Source organism: Ochlerotatus camptorhynchus, unplaced genomic scaffold, assembly GCF_037179485.1.
Source record: "Ochlerotatus camptorhynchus isolate MF236.1 unplaced genomic scaffold, CSIRO-AGI_Acam_v1.1 ptg000268l, whole genome shotgun sequence".
In the NCBI taxonomy this organism is placed as follows: Eukaryota; Metazoa; Arthropoda; class Insecta; order Diptera; family Culicidae; genus Ochlerotatus; species Ochlerotatus camptorhynchus.
The window spans coordinates 1,200,203-1,219,880 of NW_027040758.1; the positions used below are offsets into that span (position 1 = coordinate 1,200,203).

Genomic DNA, 19,678 nt, shown 5'->3' on the forward strand with positions numbered 1-19,678 from the left:
GATAGGAATAAGATTTTGTAAATATCAATCCAAATAGTTAAGTGTTGAATTACCATTCCAAATGATATAGACTGTTATTGAATTGCGAGCAGAGAGAGAGAGAGAGAGAATTTTATATTACGATATCGACCGATAGATAGCCGATGGTCACTACCACAGTAGGAGATAAGGGACGAGCAAATTTATGTAAATAGTTCACTTACAAAATACACGTTGAAGGAAACAGTACCTACGTCGTCTGTTTCTCTGGTCGGTCGATGACAAATTTTTCTTGTGATCAGTGATTCGGTTTGGGCAGAATTCGTCTCGGTGCTAGTGATCTACTAGCGAAGAAAGTCCTTCTAGTGCGGCAAGACGTCTATCGTCAACAAGCAATTACGCCTCTTTGAAATGTTGGCACTGAATTCAAAGTAAAATATAAGTCGTCAAATGTACATCTTTACACTGATAAATTGAACTATTCCCATTTTGCTTGAAATTTAATCAATTTGACATTAAATTCAGTTTAATCATATCGAATGATAAAAAATTAATCCTCTCTTTCTAAAAAATAAGCATCTGATATTAATCCCAGTTTAATCATGGTTGATTAGATTGTAGATTATCTCTTTTTGAATAAATTTTAATAATTTTTGATTCTATTTTAATAATTTTTGATTGAATTTTAATCTTTTTTGATTAGATCTCAGTATTGAAAAAGATAAACATTTAATACTGAAAAGATTATTTCGATTTCAATCATGTCTGATTACTGCTGAAGTAATCATTGCTCGGACCTCGGTTCGGACTCAATAAGGTGAAGCGGCCCATAAAAAAAATCCAATAAAAATACAATGATTTTCATTGTCATTGTAACCATGATATTTACTGTCAAAACATTGGACATTTTTGTCCACTACCATAAAATCACGAAATTAATGGTTCACAACAATGAAAATCATGGTATTTGAGAAATTTACAGTAAAAAAGGGGGGTTGTTACACATCTTAACAATATAGTGATTTTTCCCGAACAAATTTGATCTCATCACACTAATTTTCGTTGTTTGAGCATTATATCGTTAAAAATCGAAATCTATTTTTTCTCCCGTACAATAATTTAACAATAAATTTTAATGTACTCAAAATTCAACAGTAAAAATCACTGTAATTTCGTTGTTTTATTATAATTATTTTTTTTTTTCTGGGAATCTGCATGCTTTTTAAGCTTTTTGATTTAATTTATCTTTGAGTGTAAGCGATTCATCAAAACCATTCGCATCTCTAAAAAGTGCAAGATTCATTTTCTGAAGTTACGTCACGTCACAAAACTTCCACTCTTCGCTGTAGCTGTGTCGGAATTAAAGTCAAAACAAAAATACCTAGTTAGAATTTTTCAGTTGTAGATTAATTTCGTTCAAAAAAGTGTGTGTTTAGGTGTCTTAAAATTAAGCCTCCATGCTTGAAATGTAAAGGTAAGTTTTCTGATCCCATTGACCTTTCATGTTACTGACTTCGATCGCAATCTTCGCAGTGAATCCACAAGGGTAATCATCCATCGCCGCTTGCTCAAAACAAAAGGAAGAAGACTCCCACCCACATTTTTTCGATCGACCCTTGCCATCACAGACAAGAGCGAACAGACGTTCCAACTCGATCAGCCGGTGCCTTCGGTGATAAACAAGAGAATCATATCGACCTCGTGGTGGTTTCTGCGTGTGCGTGAGAGGCAGAGGAAGCAGAGCGATCGCTGCCTGGAACACTACGAACGAGCTTTGAAGATCGTCAACCGAGTTTCTCTTCTTCAGTTCGCTCAGGATGACGGTAGAGTAAACTTTCACTGTTGGTTTTTTTTTTCTCTTCGTGTGTTCGGTCGATTGCTTTGCATGACCAAATTCCTGTTATTTTACGTTTTCAGTTCGTCGTTTGTTGAGATTTGTGTTTAGTTTAGTTATTAGAATAGGTGTTTTTCCCATGGAAGTTCCCTGTTGAAACTAACTGAGCTGTGTGTTTCACGTGTTTGCTTTTATTGTATAATTTGTCGAAAATCCACGATCGTCGTGCGGTTAACAGGAACAGCAACAACAGCAGCCCCTTCAAGTTCAGCGTTCAGATCGACACAACACCAAGCAGGTACGTCATCGATATGTCCCCTCCATCCTCGCACCTTTACCTGATCGTTGATGTTGATAGAATTGGTGGTGGAATTGACTTTGAGCGTTCTACGTGTGCCAAAACTGGTTTTCCAAAATATGTTTCCATGCATAATTAATCATTTCAAATTCATAATTCTACCCTCATTGTTTGATTCGTGTTTCAGGCCATGTTTGCACGGGTTTCCTTCTATCCCACGTTGTTCTACAACGTGTTCATGGAGAAAGTGACCAAACGGAATTGGTACGATCGGATAGATGAGAACATGATCCTGGGAGCGCTTCCTTTCCGTTGGATCGCACCGGAAATGGTCAAACAGGAGAACATCAAGGCGGTCGTCTCGATGAACGAGGACTACGAACTGTGGGCGTTTTCCAACGACAAGAAAAAGTGGAGTAAGCTAGGTGTGGACTTCCTGCAGCTGGCCACTACCGACATCTTCGAGGCACCTTGCCAGGAGAAGTTGTGGAGTGGGGTAAAGTTTATCAATCAGTTTTTACCGAAGGAAGAGCAGGTGAGTTCACTGTTGAATGCGGCGGAGGAATTCAAGGAGGACCGAGTGGGAACGGTGTACGTCCATTGTAAGGCCGGAAGGACGAGAAGTGCTACGCTGGTCGGGTGCTATTTGATGATGGTGAGTGGATTGCTGTGTGTGTGTTTGCTTGCTGGTTTTCAGGGAATTTGCGGAACTTGGAAAGTTTTGGAAATTGAGGACCATGCCCCGGTGTTGGTCATAAGGCATAGGGACAATCGTTAATGCCTGTTTAGCCCGGATTGGAAGATTCAATTCGACGTTCAACTCACCGGGAAAGCAAATTGACCGTCCAGAATAATTGTTCTGCTTTGAATATTAGGTTTCAGCTGGAACATTACGTCTGCTTTCGAGTACAATGATACTCTATGCCAAAGGAAGTAGAGAACTTTTCCAACCCGGAACATGACTAGATCGGACCGGGAATCGAACCCAGCAGCCTCCAACATGGTTTTGCTTTATGGATTTTGACTTTTTTTCTGTTCGCTTCAAGCCAATTGACCGCTGTATGGCCTGAAAATTGGGAGAGAATTGAAACTCACTTGAGCAGTCGACGAAAATTACTTTGCTGGAATCGATCGTAGGCTGATCAACAATCCGTCCCAATTAAATGTGCTATCCAAGAGCCTATCCACTAAGAGTACAAGCGAGTTAGCCATCGATGCTACTTGTGATAACAACGAAGGATTCGGAGCAAACTCAAGTCGCACCGGAAGTCTTTCTGGAAGTACGTAAATGGGAATTACTATGAAAGACCGAACCACAAAAGCGATTGAGCGATATTACTGTTCCAGAGGTTTATTTCCGTTTTACGGATTAATTCGAAGGAGAATAAGTTCCACCACAGCTTTCAGATAAACAAGGCTTAAATGAATCGCCTGCAAAAGTACTTCAAGTTTGCCAAGGCACGCTTGTCAGTATTTAGCTAATTTTCATACTGGCTTTAGAACTTTGACAGCTGCGATAGAACGCTACGGTAGCTGCCGGACGGAAATTTTTCTCAAGATTAGCAATAATTTCAAATGAATTCGGAGGAGGGTTCCAAGGGAGTTCTGAGAAGAATTTTAAGGAAAATATCTATGGATATCTAAGGATTGCTCTCAAGGTAGTTCTGATGAACTTCAAATTCCAGGCAAATAAAGTAGAATTTGAAGGTAGTTCTGAGTATAATTTCAATTGAATCCTGAACATTATTCAAAGGAAATGTTTCAGAATAATTTGAAGGAAATTTCTAAGAAATTTCTGACGAGAATTTCAAGAAATTTCCGGGAGCATATAAAGGGAATTCAAAGCATTATTCCGTTCAATACTTAGGGTATGATAAGAAGGATTGCAATTAAATGTCAGAAGAATTCCAAGAGATCTGCAGTGATACTCGGAGAAGAATTCCAAAAAGAGTTCTGACTAGAATTCCAAACTAATTTTGAGGAGAATTTCTGGGATTTGCGAGGAGCATATTTCCAGTTCATTTTAATGAAGTGTTGTTGTAGAACAGGTAGGCGCTGCATAGATACCGATTGATGAATGAATAGAAGTAGGCATTGGAATATTAGGAGTAAGGAATCATTTACAAGTTAAACGTCCAAGAGACAAGAAGTGATTTGTTGCTCTAGATAGAAGAGAAAAACTATAAATCTTGAAGCAATAAAAACTGTATTCGCTTTCAAGAGTTTGTCTTCTTCGTCACAACAAAATCTTCAAGATTTATAAACCTTTCCATGGCGATGATTCCGTCTTGCCGATGTGGTCGGCCGGATGATGCAGAGGAAAAAATGGTCGAATGCGAAATGTGTTTGCGCTACTACCATTTCTCTTGCGCCGGCGTTAACGGCAGTATCGAAGCAGAAGATCGGCATTTCATTTGCTCGGTGTGCCTAGGAAGACCGCAACGTCAGATGATGCCTTCTCGTTCTAAGTCTGGAAAATCTACAACTTCAAGCGCTCGAGCAGCAAGAATCGAGCTGGATTTGCAGCGACTGGAGGAGGAACGAAGAATCCAGGAAAACGCGGCCCAGGAGAAACTACGCGCTGAGCAGGAGTATCTTAAGCGGAAATATGCCTTGTTGCAGGCTCGCCTTGAGGAGCAAAATGATAACGCTAGCTATCAAACTTCGGAAACAATTTGGATAGGACGCTACAGAGAATACAGCCATCCAGCGAACTGTATGAGCAACTCGACGATCCAGCGAGAGGTGCGGATAGTTTTTTACAAGCGGAGCAGAATCAACCGGTAGCAGTATCGTCACAAGCGGGACTACGGGTAGCAGAACAACCGTTCCATGCTTCAGCGGCCAGGTGGCCACCTGCTAACCAGAATCCATTGCCAACAGCCCCGGTAAGTCAAGCGTGCTTCAATCATTCAAACTATTCACCAGTCGGGTATTCAATAAGCCAACCCAATGTGACCTATAATGCCCAACGACAAATTGCTTCAAATACGCCTCATGTCAATACCGAACCATGCATACCCCCCCCCCCATTTCCCTATCACTCGCGAAGCTCCACCGATGCAACAGAACATGTCGCGTGTACCAATCAATCTGTTACCCACCGTGCATGCAGTGTCCAGCAATATCTCGCCAATTGTATCGCCGTTCGTATCAACATTCAACAATAGAATCCCGGTGCAACGGCAGGAGCAGGAGCGACAGCAGCACCATGACCGGCGGCAGCAGCACCAGGAGGAGATGCGGCAGAAGGAGCGGAGGCAGCAGCAGGATCAGCGGCAGCAGAAGCAGCAACAAGAGCAGCAACAGATGTTCAGCGCACCCACCCCCCAACAACTTGCAGCAAGACATGTTGTTCCCAAAGAATTACCATTTTTTCGGGTGATCCTATGGAGTGGCCTTTGTTCCGGAGTTGCTACCAAAATTCTGCTGATATGTGCGGGTTCTAAGACGGAGAAAATCTCATGCGACTCCAACGATGTCTTCGTGGTGCTGCATTGGAAGCGATAAGGAGTCACCTTATGAATCCTGCGTCGGTACCTTTGGTTTTGGAAACACTGAAGATCTTGTACGGGCGTCCAGAGATGGTGATCAATTCGCTTCTACAGAAGGTTCGTTCCACACCAGCGCCAAAACCTGAGAAGCTGCAGACGCTCATCAGTTTCGGTATCACTTGTCGGAACTTATGCGAGCATTTACGGGTAGCAGGTCAAATGGCTCATTTGTCAAATCCATCGTTACTCCAGGAGCTCGTTGATAAATTACCAGCAAACATAAAGCTAGACTGGGCCATATATAAGAGACAGTTTGCTGTAGTAGATCTCAACGTGTTTGGAGACTATATGGGAAACATCGTGGCGGCCGTTAGTGATGTGACTGTACCAAATTCAGCGGACGGTGTGTTCAGTAAACCCAAAGAAAAGGAGAAATTGTTCGTGAATGCTCACTCTTCCGATGGAACAGATTCAAAGAATGAAGGTCATCAATTTAGGAACACACTACGTAAGGAAAATCATCAACCAAAGCCGTGCTTTATTTGCCAAAAAGCTGGTCATAAATCAAAAGACTGCCATGTTTTTTTGGATTTGGATTTGAGCGAACGCTGGAGAAAAGTACAAGAAAATAATCTCTGTCGACGTTGTCTTATGGCTCACGGAAGATTTCCCTGCAAAGCGCCGAACTGTGGAATAGCAAAGTGCAACGAACGCCATCATATACTACTACATCCAGGAAATCCGGAATCTATCACCAATCCCTCAAAAGCACCATCAACTTCAGGAACTGTGTCAATGCATCGCCAACTTCATCATTCTATCATGTTCAGAATCTTACCAGTGACACTCCATGGGAAGAGCCGAAGTCTTGACACTTTCGCATTTCTTGATGAAGGATCATCGACGACACTGATGGAAGAAAAAATCGCAGAAACGTTGGAATTGCAAGGAGAGACGCATCCTCTATGCCTACAGTGGACCGGAGACGCTGAACGAACGGAAGAAAATTCGAAGATGGTTGAATTGGAGATTTCGGGTTTGGAACTCGGAAGCGACATATTCTGAACGACGTCCATACTGTATCATCTCTTCAGCTACCTATTCAGTCGTTGAAATTCGATGAACTCAGCAAACAATATCCATATCTACGTGGAATACCAGCACATAACTACCAGGACGCTGTACCAACAATATTAATCGGCTTGGACAATACGCGCTTGAAGCTTGCGCTAAAGGTTAGAGAAGGTAAAAAAGGAGAACCGGTTGCTACCAAAACAAGATTGGGATGGGCAGTATATGGACAAGTACCTGCAGGATCAACAACGGACTATAATCATCATCTGCACATTTGCACGCGGTCATCGGGCAGTGAACTTCATGAGATGGTGAAACAATTCTTTTCTGTTGAAAATTTGGGAGTGTCCACCTTGTCACCAGTAGAAGGCACTGAAGAGAAGCGAGCTAAAGAAATTTTGAAGAAAACTACTGTACGACTATCATCCGGGCAGTTCCAGACAGGACTATTATGGAAATACGACAATATCGAACTACCGAATAGCAGACCAATGGCAGAACGTCGATTGCAGTGCCTCGAACGGCGTCTGAAAAAACAACCAGATATGTATGAGAAAGTGAGAAAGCTGATTGCGGAATACGAAACAAAAGGATATGCCCACAAGCTAACTGTTGAAGAAATGAAGTCGCTTGATCCAAATCGTATTTGGTACTTGCCATTAGGAGTTGTCATCAATCCAAAAAAAAACCAAATAAAGTGCGACTGATATGGGACGCCGCCGCGAAGGTTGGAGGACACAGCTTCAATTCAGCCATGTTATCTGGACCAGATCTCCTTACTTCGCTCCTATCGGTTCTCTGCAGATACAGACAACGATAAATTGCTATCAGTGGGGATATAAAGGAGATGTTTCATCAGATCCTAATAAGAGTGGGAGATAAGTACATGCAGCTGTTTCTGTGGCGTGATGATCCTTCCCAATTACCGGAGGTTTATGTAATGGATGTCACTACATTTGGTTCAACTTGTTCTCCATGCGTAGCACAATACGTCAAAAATCTCAATGCTCTAGACTTCGCAGAACAGTATCCCACTGCTGCTACAGCTATCGTTGAGAATCACTATGTAGACGATTACCTGGATAGTCTTGATACAGTTGAGGAAGCGGTGAAACTAGCATTGGAGGTAAAACTTATCCACGCCAAAGGAGGTTTTGAGATGCGAAACTGGTTGTCGAGCTCTAAAGAAGTGCTGGAACAGGTCGGGGATTCGAGCCTAGAATCTGTCAAGAATTTCAATACACAACCTACTTTAAGTTTTGAGAGAGTGCTAGGAATGATCTGGGTGCCGGAATCAGACGTCTTCACTTTTTCTAGAATTTTCAATCAAGATAATCAATCAATCGTAACAGGTGACATAATTCCAACGAAGAGACAGATGTTGCGATTAGTAATGAGCGTGTTCGATCCATTGGGGCTCATATCAGTGTTCGTTATCCATGGAAAAATATTGCTGCAAGAAGTGTGGAGAGCTGGCATCGATTGGGATGATGTTCTGTCGGAAAACCTGTTGCCGCTATGGAATCGATGGATAAAGCTCTTAAGGAACCTGGATGAAGTACGAGTGCCTAGGTGTTATTTCCCTGGCTACGATCCTAAAAGTTATGGAAACCTGGAATTGCATGTGTTCGTGGATGCAAGCAAGGACGCGTTTGCTGCCGTCGCATATTTTCGCATCATCGACAGAGGTCCACAAACCACACTTTGCGAATTACGAAACGAACATTTTGGTCGGATTCGAGAACTGTAATATCCTGGTTGCGATCGGATCAACGAAAATACCGGCAGTTTGTAGCTTTTCGAGTTGATGAAATCCTAGATGCGTCACGAATTGATGAATGGCGGTGGGTTCCCACACACCTAAACGTTGCAGATGAAGCTACCAAGTGGGGAAAAGGCCCCACCCTTAGCGAGGATAGTCGTTGGTTTAATGCCCCAGGATTCCTGTATGAAGACGAGGCTACATGGCCAGAGCAATCGGAAATCTTAACACAACCTCAAGAAGATGAAGAAGAACTCCGTACCGCTCGCGTGAATGTGCACAACTTAACTCCACAATTATTCAACTTCAAGAGATTTTCAAAATGGGAGCGACTTGTGCGCACAGTTGCTTATTTCCACAGATATATAGACAATCTTCGTCGTAAGGTTCGCAATCAATCGGTTGCAAAACCACAATGGTTAAACCAAAATGAACGTATGGAGAAGAAATATCAATTATGGAGCAAAACCTGAAGGTGCCCCGTGAAGAGTATCAACGTATATCGAAAAGAAGTCAACTCTACAAGTTATCCCCGATGATGGATGATCTAAGTGTAATTCGCATGGATAGTAGGATTCCAAATGCTGTGCACGTTCCAGATAGTATGAGGTATCCTATCATTCTGCCTAAGGAACATCATGGAACACAACTGTTGGTGGAAAGGTATCATCGTCAATACAAGCATGGTAGCAACGAGACTGCGGTCAACGAAATGCGGCAAAAATATCACGTAGCCAAATTGAGAGCTCTGTTCCGGAAAATCAAGAAAAACTGCATGTGGTGTAAGGTTTATCAAGCAACACCACATATTCCCATGATGGCCCCACTTCCTGAAGCAAGAGTGACACCGTTTAATCGAGCATTCAGTTACGTTGGCATCGACTATTTTGGACCTATACTTGTTAAACAAGGTCGCAGTGAAGTCAAGAGGTGGGTGGCGCTGTTTGTTTGTCTGACGGTTAGAGCAGTTCATCTGGAGGTGTTGTCACAAGCTTGTCAACAGAATGCTGCAAAATGGCGATAAGGCGATTCATCGCACGGAGAGGTGCTCCGCTGGAAATCTACAGTGATCAGGAAACAAACTTCATCGGCGCTAACCGGGAACTGGACAGAGAAATCCGTCAGTTAAATCAAAACCTGGCACCAACGTTCACAAATACTGCAACACAACGGCGATTAAATCCTCCGGCTGCAGCGCACATGGGGGGGTCATGGGAACGCATGGTTCGATCGGTAAAGAGTGCGTTGGCGTCACTTTCAACAGCACGAAAGCCCAATGATGAAACGTTTGTCACATTTTTAAATGAGGCTGAGGCAATGGTGAATTCGAGGCCGCTTACTTACATTCCTTTGGGGTCAGCTGAACAGGAAGCACTCACGCCGAACTGCTTCCTCATGCTAAGCACCAGCGGGGTAAATCAACCAGCTAGATTACCAGTGGGTGAAATAGCAACACTTCGGTCAAGCTGGAATATTTGTCAACACTTGCTGGATCAATTTTGGACTCGGTGGATTAAGGAGTATCTTCCCACAATTACGAAACGAACTAAATGGTTTGAAGACACAGGCTCAATCAAGGTTGGTGATCTGGTAATCATTGTGGACGAGCGAACACGAAACAGTTGGACGAGAGGAAAGGTGGTAAAGGTGTTTCCGGGACGAGATCAACGAGTTCGTAGTGCAGAAGTGAAAACGGCTACTGGAATCTTGCACCGCCCTGTTGTAAAGCTGGCTGTTCTAGATGTAGATCGTATAGCTGAAGCAGGCTCCGAGCAATACAGGTCGGGGAATGTTGTTGTAGAACAGGTAGGCGCTGCATAGATACCGATTGATGAATGAATAGAAGTAGGCATTGGAATATTAGGAGTAAGGAATCATTTACAAGTTAAACGTCCAAGGGACAAGAAGTGATTTGTTGCTCTAGATAGAAGAGAAAAACTATAAATCTTGAAGCAATAAAAACTGTATTCGCTTTCAAGAGTTTGTCTTCTTCGTCGCAACAGGAAGATTCCAATGTTGTGAGTAGAACTGCAACGCAAGAAGGAGAATTGAAAGGGGATTATGCAAAGATTTCGAATGACAATTCTGAAGAACATTCCAATGGAATTCTTCGCAGCATTAAAAAAAATGAGAGGAGAGTATAAAAAGAATTGCGAGGCAATTAGATTCCGAGGAAAATACTGATTTATGCAGTTGTAGGTATGTGAATCACAGGAAGGCGACAACATCGAGGACCATCTGGTGAAATTCGAAAGCTTATTCGAAAAACTGACCAACGCAGGTACGAAGCTCGACGACGACTTACAGGTAATTCTCGCATATTACCAAATGCAGAACCAAAGGCCGTGCCAAACGAAAGAAAACTCTATCATAAGCTATCCATTGAGTCTTGCAAGATGGCCGTTCGCCGATTCGTAGCGCGCCGGGGGTCACCGGTCGAAGTATACTCAGCCGTGAATGGAACAGCCGTGAATTACGAGAGGAGATTGTAGCCATAGGAAAACAACTCCAAGAATCGTTTACGAACTCGGCAACCAAGTGGATTTTCAATCCGCCATCTGCTCCGCACTTTGGTGGTGCGTGGGAGCGTCTCGTAAGAGATCTGTCAATGTTGCAATGGGATCGCTGTGCAATGACCGGAATCCGAACGACGAAACATTGCTATCAGAAGCGGAACTCTAGACCTCTCACATTTATCCCTCTGGAGAACTGTAATCAAGAAGCGCCAACACCAAATCACTTCATCTTACTGAGTTCAAACGGTGGGTTATGGAATACCTTCCATCGATCGCCAAACGAACCAAGTGGATGGTATCCCAAGCTACGTAACGTTTGCTGACGGGAAGAAGGCTACCCGCATAAACGCGAACCATAAATTGACCTTACCTAAAATGGTTAAAAATTGTTTATAATCCCTGCTAAACTTTAACTGAAATGGTTATGAAACTTTACATGAACGTTTAATGATAAAGTTTCAACCTTATGTATTATGGTTTTTTGGAACTGGACCTTACAAATAATGGGTTGTTAAGAACCATTACCATTCCAAATACTTGTTTTCTCCATACATTTTCGGAAAGAGAACTATATTAGAACCTTTTAACTTATGGTTTGAGAACTTTAATGGTAATGGTTATGGTAGTCAGTAAGGTCCACGAATGGTTTTGTAACATCGATCAACTTTATGTGGAATATATCGCGAATTGGTTGCCTGTAATTTACTGATTACCAATTCACGATATATTCCACGTAAAGTTGAGCGATAATACAAAACCATTAATGGACCTTACTGACTACCATAACCATTACCATTAAAGTTCTCAAACCATAAGTTAAAAGGTTCTAATATAGTTCTCTTTCCGAAAATGTATGGAGAAAACAAGTATTTGGAATGGTAATGGTTCTTAACAACCCATTATTTGTAAGGTCCAGTTCCAAAAAACCATAATACATAAGGTTGAAACTTTATCATTAAACGTTCATGTAAAGTTCCATAACCATTTCAGTTAAAGTTTAGCAGGGATTATAAACAATTTTTAACCATTTTAGGTAAGGTCAATTTATGGTTCGCGTTTATGCGGGTATCGTCAAAGGTGTGGGGGACTGCCAGAACCATTGCTACGGGGAAGACAACGAAGCTCACCAGAGTGCTGTACGTACCAGATCTGAATCTCGTTTCCGTTGGAAAAATCTGCCAGAAAGGTGGAGTTTAACGAGAATGGCTGTACGATTGTCAATGCGACAATGCGGAATCTTCTACAGAGGACGAAGGTACGTTATTCTTTCCGTTATCGCTATTTAACCACCATCGCAGCGAGACGGGTACACTTCGGGTACTACGTTCCCGTCGATCGTGAGATTGAGGAAGAGGAAGATTTCCACGGTTTTGAAGATCATTCGGATGACAGTCTGTACGAAGAAGAATCGCTCGATAGAGGTGAGTCACAGGAGGAGCTGGTACCAATCCACGAAGACCAAGCAGTATGTACACCACGTACACCATTAACCAGGGTGACGAAGGGTATTCCACCTCAACGCTACTGTACCAATTGTAGGCTTGCACATCAGGACAATGACGAGCCGTGCATCTATAAAGAAGCTGTGGCAGAAGGATTTGTGAAAGCAGGCCAAGCAGGGAGATTTACAATCGATGTACGAGAACAGCGTGTGGGAGTTGACGACCTTGCCGGCTGGTGAGAAAACCATTGGATGGACGAAAATTGAAGGGTCATCCGACACAAGGCGCAGCTAGTCGCGCATGGCTTCACGCAGAAATATGGAGTCGACTACGACGAAGTTTTTGCTCCAGTTGTGAAGCAAGTTACGTTCCGAGCACTATTCTCCGTTGCCTGCCAGAAGACGCTTCTCATCAAGCATGCTGATGTCAAGACAGCGTACCTGAATGGAGACCCTCAAAAAGCAGTTTACATCCGGATGCACAGTGGATGGAGAAAACGTCATCTGTTGTCTTCGCAAAGGATTATACGAGCTGAAGCGAGCCGCCCGTGTTTGGAATCCCAAGTTGGACAAAACGCTCTAAGCAAATGGGATTCAAGCCGTCCAAGAACGATTGTTGCCTCTACGTCAGGCAGAACAGAGCTAAGATCGCCTACATAGCTGTGTACGTTCACGATTTCGACGAGACTGAAAATGACTACAAGGTCATCTCGATCTGATTGAAAAACACATCGCCACCGTTCGTGAACTCTGCGACAACGTTTCTCTGGATGACATTGTACTCGTGTGCGGCGATTACAATCAACCTCGTACTGCCTGGTCTGAGGATGAAAATGGCATTCGTTCTTGCTTTTGACTCAGGCGCCTGTGTATATTCTGCTGATGATCAATTGCTGCCAGTAGATCAGCACCACCCCCCACTTGATATTCGCGTTGATGTTGCAGCTGAATTTCCTAGGCAACTTCCGGTGGCAAATGAATTCGAAAGAGCACTCAATTACCGCAAATTATTGTGCCATCATCCGCCAATGGTTCAACTTAAACGTTCCTACGATGAGAAAACCTGTCTCTCCTCCTTGGAGTATGCCCCTTCTTCGGAAATCTAAGAAAGAAAGGAATCGGTGGCAACGTTATTTCCGGGCGCATGAATCCGTATTTGCAAAAACTAACTTCAAACGAGCGAGCGACGGCTACAGAAAGTTGAATGCGTCACTCTACAAATCACACGGTTTGAGGGTGCAGTTTGGTTTACGCCGGGATCCGAAATCGTTTTGAGGTTTCGTAAACAGCAAGAGGAAAAGCTCATCAGTTCCGCCTAATGTGATCTATGATGGCAAATAGTCCAATAGTGAAGAAGAAGCATGCAATTTCTTCGTGATGCATTTCGCATCCGTCTTCGAATCAGTGTCGAGACCGATCTGACTGCGACAAATGTCGCGATGGATGCAGTTGATTTAGACACGTTCGAAATTTCATCTGCAGTGATCATCGGGGCTTCAAAAAAGTTGAAGAATTCATTTGCTCCTGGCCCGGATGGTATCCCTCCTGCTGTTTTCCGTCGCTGCGCATGCGCAGTAGCTGAGACGCTAGCCTTCATTTTCAGCCGTTGGTTTGAGCTAGGTGAATTTTTCCCATGAGATGGAAACTATCGCACATGTTTCCTGTGCACAAAAGTGGTGACCGATGAGATGTTTAAAAACTACCGTGGGATAACAAGCATTTCTGCCGACAGTGATCAAATTCTACGCGCTACAAAAAACCACATTTCGTCAGATCAACATGGATTTATCCCCGGTAGGTCTGTTGCTACTAACTTGCTGGATCTAACTACTACCTTTTTTTCGGCTATGGAAGATAAAGCGCAGGTTGACGTAATCTATACGGTGGCTTTTGACAAATTTGAACATTAAGTGTTGCTCTGCAAGCTACCGAGATTGGGAGCCTCAAATCGATTGGTGTCGTGATTGTCATCGTACTTGACCGGCAGAACGCTGTACGTTAAACACGGATCTTATGTTTCATCGCCATTTGTTAGCACGTCCGGTGTCCCGTAAGGAAGTTATTTGGGACCGTTATTGTTTGTGTTATTCTTCAATGACGCTGCATCTACCCTTGGCCACAAGTGCAAGCTCGTATATGCTGATGATCTGAAAATCTATGTAGTGGTACGCTGCATCGAGGACTGTTTTCACCTGCAAATGTTGCTCAACATGTTCGTTCAGTGGTGCCGCTCGAACAAGCTTGTCATCAGCGTCGCGAAATGCCATGTGATGACCTTCTATCGGTCCAAAGACCCGTTAATTTATAAATACCACACCGATGACACTGTTCTTAGCAGAGGGGATCAAGTGACGGATCTTGGTGTCGTATTGGTCTCGAAGCTTTCCTTTCATTCCCATTATGCATCGATTATTTTCAAGGCTAATCGTCAACTTGGCTTCATCTCTAAGATTGCCAAGGATTTCACGGATCCACACTGTCTAAAAGCATTGTATTGTTCACTCGTAAGGCCGATCCTAGAAGATGCTTCAGTTGTATGGGCTCCAAACGACGTATCATGGAATCTAATGTCGTTTTCGTTTTTGCGGTGTAGCTACACCGGTGCTACACTGCCGTACACCGAAATATTTTAGGGTGTAGATATAGGATGCACCTTTGTTTACAAACAAATGATGTTGAGCTGTCAAAGACTCGCGCTTATTCCTGCTTACACTACACCAGTGCTACACCGCAAAAACGAAAACGACATAAGAAACCTACCGTGGCGTGATCCTTTGAACCTTCCAGCATATCCCGATAGATGCCGTCTGCTTGACCTCGAAATGCTTGATCGAAGACGTAAGCTTTCATCGTACGCTCTATGGCTACAATCAGCCTATTTGTGCAATGGTTCCTATGTTTGTATCCGTGGAGTCCGCGTTTGATTTTGGTATGTCCACACCTCAATTTGTGAATAGAGTAAAAAGACTGAACCTTATTTAAGACGAATAGTTTATTCATTAAGACAACTTTGTCAGATGACTTATTAAATAAAAAATAAATAAATTAGTTAGTTGAACCAGAATTTTACGGTGACATCACTTGGATGTTGCACTGATTCAGAGAGCCTACATCCTAAAGCTTCTGATCAGATTCGGTTTGGAAAACGTGAAGCCCTCCGCAATTCCATTGGACCCTGGCCACCTACATTCAAAGGAGGAGATCCCACTGCTCAATAACCAGCAGTACGCCAGCTTGATTGGTGGGTTGTTGTACGTGGCCATGAGTACTCATCCTGATGTTGCAGCAGCTGTTTCGATCCTGCTGAGAAAAACAACTTGCCCGTCGCAGCCTTAGGTACCTGAAAGGAACCAAGTCAACTACCGGCTACTTGATCCGGTACGCAGGTTGTATGATCGGATGGTGTTCCGGAAATAAGATTTCGTAACTTTGAGCAGTTCGGAAGCCGAGTACGTTGCTGTATCGGAGATTTTAAGGTTATTTGAGAAAACGAAGCTCTTTCAGACAATGTATAAAAATCGGTATGTTTCCCTAATTTAAACAACCCAATTGGTAATTGGGTTCTTTAATTTTGAAAAATATATCGGTTTTTATGTATCATCTGAAAAAGCTCGTTTTCTGAGCACAGCGATATTTTTTTCGAACCCACACATTTTCATCTCGAAATTCAAATCAAGATTTAAAGCAAAATAATAACTTCACTGTTTGACACTAAACTGACAAACTGACAGCTCGCTTCCATACAAAGTGACACCGAGGGGCGCTAATAAGCTGATTTTTACAAATGTAATCGTACTTATTTAAAATAGTTCCAGTGTACCGATATTGATGAAATTTTGGGTTTGGGTTCCATTTTTAATGCAGATTACGAATATGCATTTACCTCAATACCCTTAAAGAATCCAATTGCACATTCGTGCATGTCAAATGGAACTGAAATCCAAATTTTCATCAATTGGGCTGTTTAACTTCGAAAAATATACCGATTTTTATACATCATCTGATAGAGCTTCGTTTTGTGAGCACAACGATATTTTTATCGATCCCGTAGATATTCATCTTGATTTTTAAATCAAGATTTAAATGTTTGATCGTCGACACTAAATCTATTCGTTGACAGCTCGCTCCCATACAAAGTCCCGCCGAGGGGCACTAAGGTTGTGTTCCATTTGGTGAATTTTCACTTAAATTTGACAGATGGAAAATTTTCAAATTAACCTGCTGTTGTACCAGACTTATCTCTGACAGACCAGGAATAAATTTTGACAAAGACCTTCTCGAAAATCAGAAGATCAACAGCAGAGGGATTTTCGAACATTACAATTTATTTTCGAAGCGTCAAATTTAAGTGAAAATTCACCAAATGGAACACAGCCTAAGATCTCGCCTAAGATGGTGATTTTTGATAATGTAATCGTACTTATTTAAAATAGTTCCAGTGTACCGATATTGATGAAATTTTGGATTTCGGTTCCATTTTTAATGCAGATAACGAATATGCGTTTAGCTCAATACCACAGAACAGAAGGGGAAGTGCAAACAAATCGGTGAATCAAAAATGGTTCGTTTTTCTGCTCAACAAGCGATGTGTTGTGGTAGCGTTCCACACGGGCTTTCTATGTGCACTCACACTATCATAGCATGCTGCATATCTTAACTGCAGGCAGAAGATGCCTTCTACCGCTAGGTGCGCTAGTGTTCGCAAATGACAAGTGGAGCCACTTTCTGATCTGAAGTTCCACTCCTGTTCAAAACCCCTAAACAACCCAATTCGGTTCTTTAATTTTGAAAACAAATTATCGGAAAGGGCTTCGTTCTTTGAGCACAACGTTATTTTTTCAATCACATTTACTTCCATCTAAATTTTTATATAATATAATAACCACTTTATTACTGTTAGATACAAAGCTAACAAATTGACAGCTTGCTCCCATACAAAGTTCCACTGAGGGGCGCTAAGATTGTGATTTTTGGTAATGTAATCACACTTATTTGAAACAGTGCTCCAAACGAGGCTCCAAAATTAATGAAATTTTGGATTTCGTTTCGACTACGAATATGCAATTACCTCAATACCACTAAAGAATTCAATTTTGGAGCACCGGAACTAGTTGAAATAAGTGTGATTACATTAGCAAAAATAATAAACCCTATTACGCTCTTTTTTCCAAAAATGTTGCAGTATATAGAGTTATAGAACTCTATTGTGATTTTTCCTAAATTCACAACATAATTAACATATTAATAAGTTACCCGTCAGCATATCATATGACTAATTGAACCATAAGAAGGGAGAACCAATATGTTTTCGTTTCCATAAAAACGTGAAAAACCCTTTCCAAATGAGAAGCGAATTCGTTTATTATTCAGTTCCAACCTGGATCGGGTATCAAAATTAGGTTTGTTTGTTTTCTGACAATCTCTGATTTTAAAACCTAGCTCTAGATAGAGCTGGAATTAGGGCGTAACAGCTTTTGTAAACAATGACTTCTCTCGATGATTTCTCGAAATTCGTGGCTCTCCCTGACATTACCATCGAGTAGGAGAAGACTCAGTTACTCAGGTTGAGGTTCACACTGACAAAAAGTTCGGTTTCGCACTGGGTTGGAACTGGTTCCAACCCCGATAATAAACTAATTCGCTATAAGTAAGAAAGCTCAACGCCAACAGCACCAAAACTGATCCCATCATTCCAACCGTCCAATTACAGCGCAACGGCTGGAGCCCGGAGCGGGCGGTGCAACATATGCGCGAATGCCGATCGCACGTGCTGCTCGGCAGCAAACAGTGGGAAGCGCTGCGATTATTCCACGACACCCGGATGACCGCAGATCAGAAGCCACCGGAAGCAACGACCGCGCAGCAATAAGACCAACAACACTACGCAACGAAACCAGTCAACGACGTATATAATAGAAGCAAATTATAGGACTCTATTCTAATGTAAATAAGAGAAGGAAAACGCCTTTAACTCGATTTTCTTTACACTTTATGTCTCACGAATAATTTAAATAAGAGATAACTTTGTTATTCAAATGTGACACGCTCGTACAATTTCGCTTTCGATTTGGATCACTTCTGTTTTCTGGTGTTGTTCCGGGAGAGAGGTTACCTTTCATTATCCGAAAATTCCCTGAAAAGTGCGGGTGCAAGACGCGATTGCTTCACTATTAATATTGATAACTTCCTCCAGGCGGCGCAATCATCTGTTTAAGCCTTCGACTTGGTAGACCAGATCTTCCGGATGGTGTTGGCAATACCGATATCATTGTGAATGAAGTAGAACAGTCCTCCGAGGGTGGCAGCGGAAACGACCAGCAACAGGCCGTGGGCAATCTTGGGAACAGCCGCCCCGAACATGATCGGTCGTACGTAATCGGTCACGATGGCTTCCAGTCCCCTGGAACGAGTTAAAAGAAATCGTTATCATCTTTTTGTGCGTACAAACAACAATGCTAATGCCTACCAATACTGATGCATAACAATGCTGATGGCCATCAGAGCGTCACCGGCTTGCGAGGGGAACATCAGACCAACGGGAAGAATACCGATAAGGGCCACGGAGAGGGCTCGCTCGGCATTCCATAGCGTGACGTGGTTTCCGGTGGCGGCAGCCCGGCGAATGGGACTAGCAGAGAACTGTCTCAGGCTGGCGATTCCAATCGAGGGCACCGGCTTTGGCAGCAGCAGCGATTTGGAGACAGTTGTCAGCGAACGGCTCACGGCCGGTACTCTGCCGGCATTGAGAAGCGAAACGAAGATTGGAGCTGCCGAAAAAATATTTCCAAAAGCATTCTTTCATTTGTTATTATGTAATACAAACTTTCTGAGGAGGAAAATCTGCCCCTGGAAACGCAAGCTTCGCCACACTCGGGAATGCTGCTACTCACCAGAATTTCTGCACGAAGATCGGAGGACAAAGTGGAGAGCCATGACGATTCACACCGAAAGGGTTGTTTAGTGCGAGAAAAATTCCTAAAATTAATTCGCGATCACCAACAATTTCGTTCGCGTGCTATTCAAAACACTCTGCAGAGTTCGACTTTCGCGATTCGTGAAATTTTGGGAAGCGCAGAGCTGTCAACAGAAATGTCAGGCATATGCTGTCAGTTTTACACACTAAATTTAGAAATTGGAAGCATGTTTTGATTTTGATGCGATAATAAACTTTTATACCCCTTTCACACTACAGTCGCGAACATAAAGCTGGGCTTAGACTAGAAATACTCAGAGGAAGAGATGGGCGGAGAAAACAAAATGCAATTCGGCAGCAGGGATTT

At 42.7% G+C, this 19,678-nt stretch overlaps 2 protein-coding genes across 3 annotated transcripts; one reads left to right on the forward strand and one right to left on the reverse strand.

Annotated features, from left to right (window-relative positions):
• The first annotated feature begins 1,350 nt into the window (after positions 1 to 1,350).
• PTPMT1 (protein tyrosine phosphatase, mitochondrial 1) lies at positions 1,351 to 18,439 on the forward strand. 2 transcript variants are annotated; one of them, XM_065227306.1, is made up of 5 exons: positions 1,351 to 1,453; positions 1,513 to 1,802; positions 2,052 to 2,111; positions 2,299 to 2,766; positions 18,109 to 18,439. In XM_065227306.1, the coding sequence occupies exons 2-5, from the start codon at positions 1,797 to 1,799 to the stop codon at positions 18,265 to 18,267; spliced, it is 693 nt and encodes a 230-aa protein (XP_065083378.1). In that variant the 5' UTR covers positions 1,351 to 1,453; positions 1,513 to 1,796; the 3' UTR covers positions 18,268 to 18,439. The 2 variants fall into 2 exon arrangements, with proteins under 2 accessions (XP_065083378.1, XP_065083379.1); XM_065227307.1 differs by lacking the exon at positions 2,052 to 2,111.
• SdhD (succinate dehydrogenase, subunit D) lies at positions 18,371 to 19,443 on the reverse strand. The gene is made up of 3 exons (XM_065227308.1): positions 19,289 to 19,443; positions 18,865 to 19,165; positions 18,371 to 18,798 (listed from the first exon to the last, which is right to left on the reverse strand). Exons 1-3 carry the CDS (start codon positions 19,329 to 19,331, stop codon positions 18,609 to 18,611), a joined length of 534 nt encoding a protein of 177 aa, XP_065083380.1. The 5' UTR covers positions 19,332 to 19,443; the 3' UTR covers positions 18,371 to 18,608.
• Between the last annotated feature and the right edge of the window lie 235 nt (positions 19,444 to 19,678).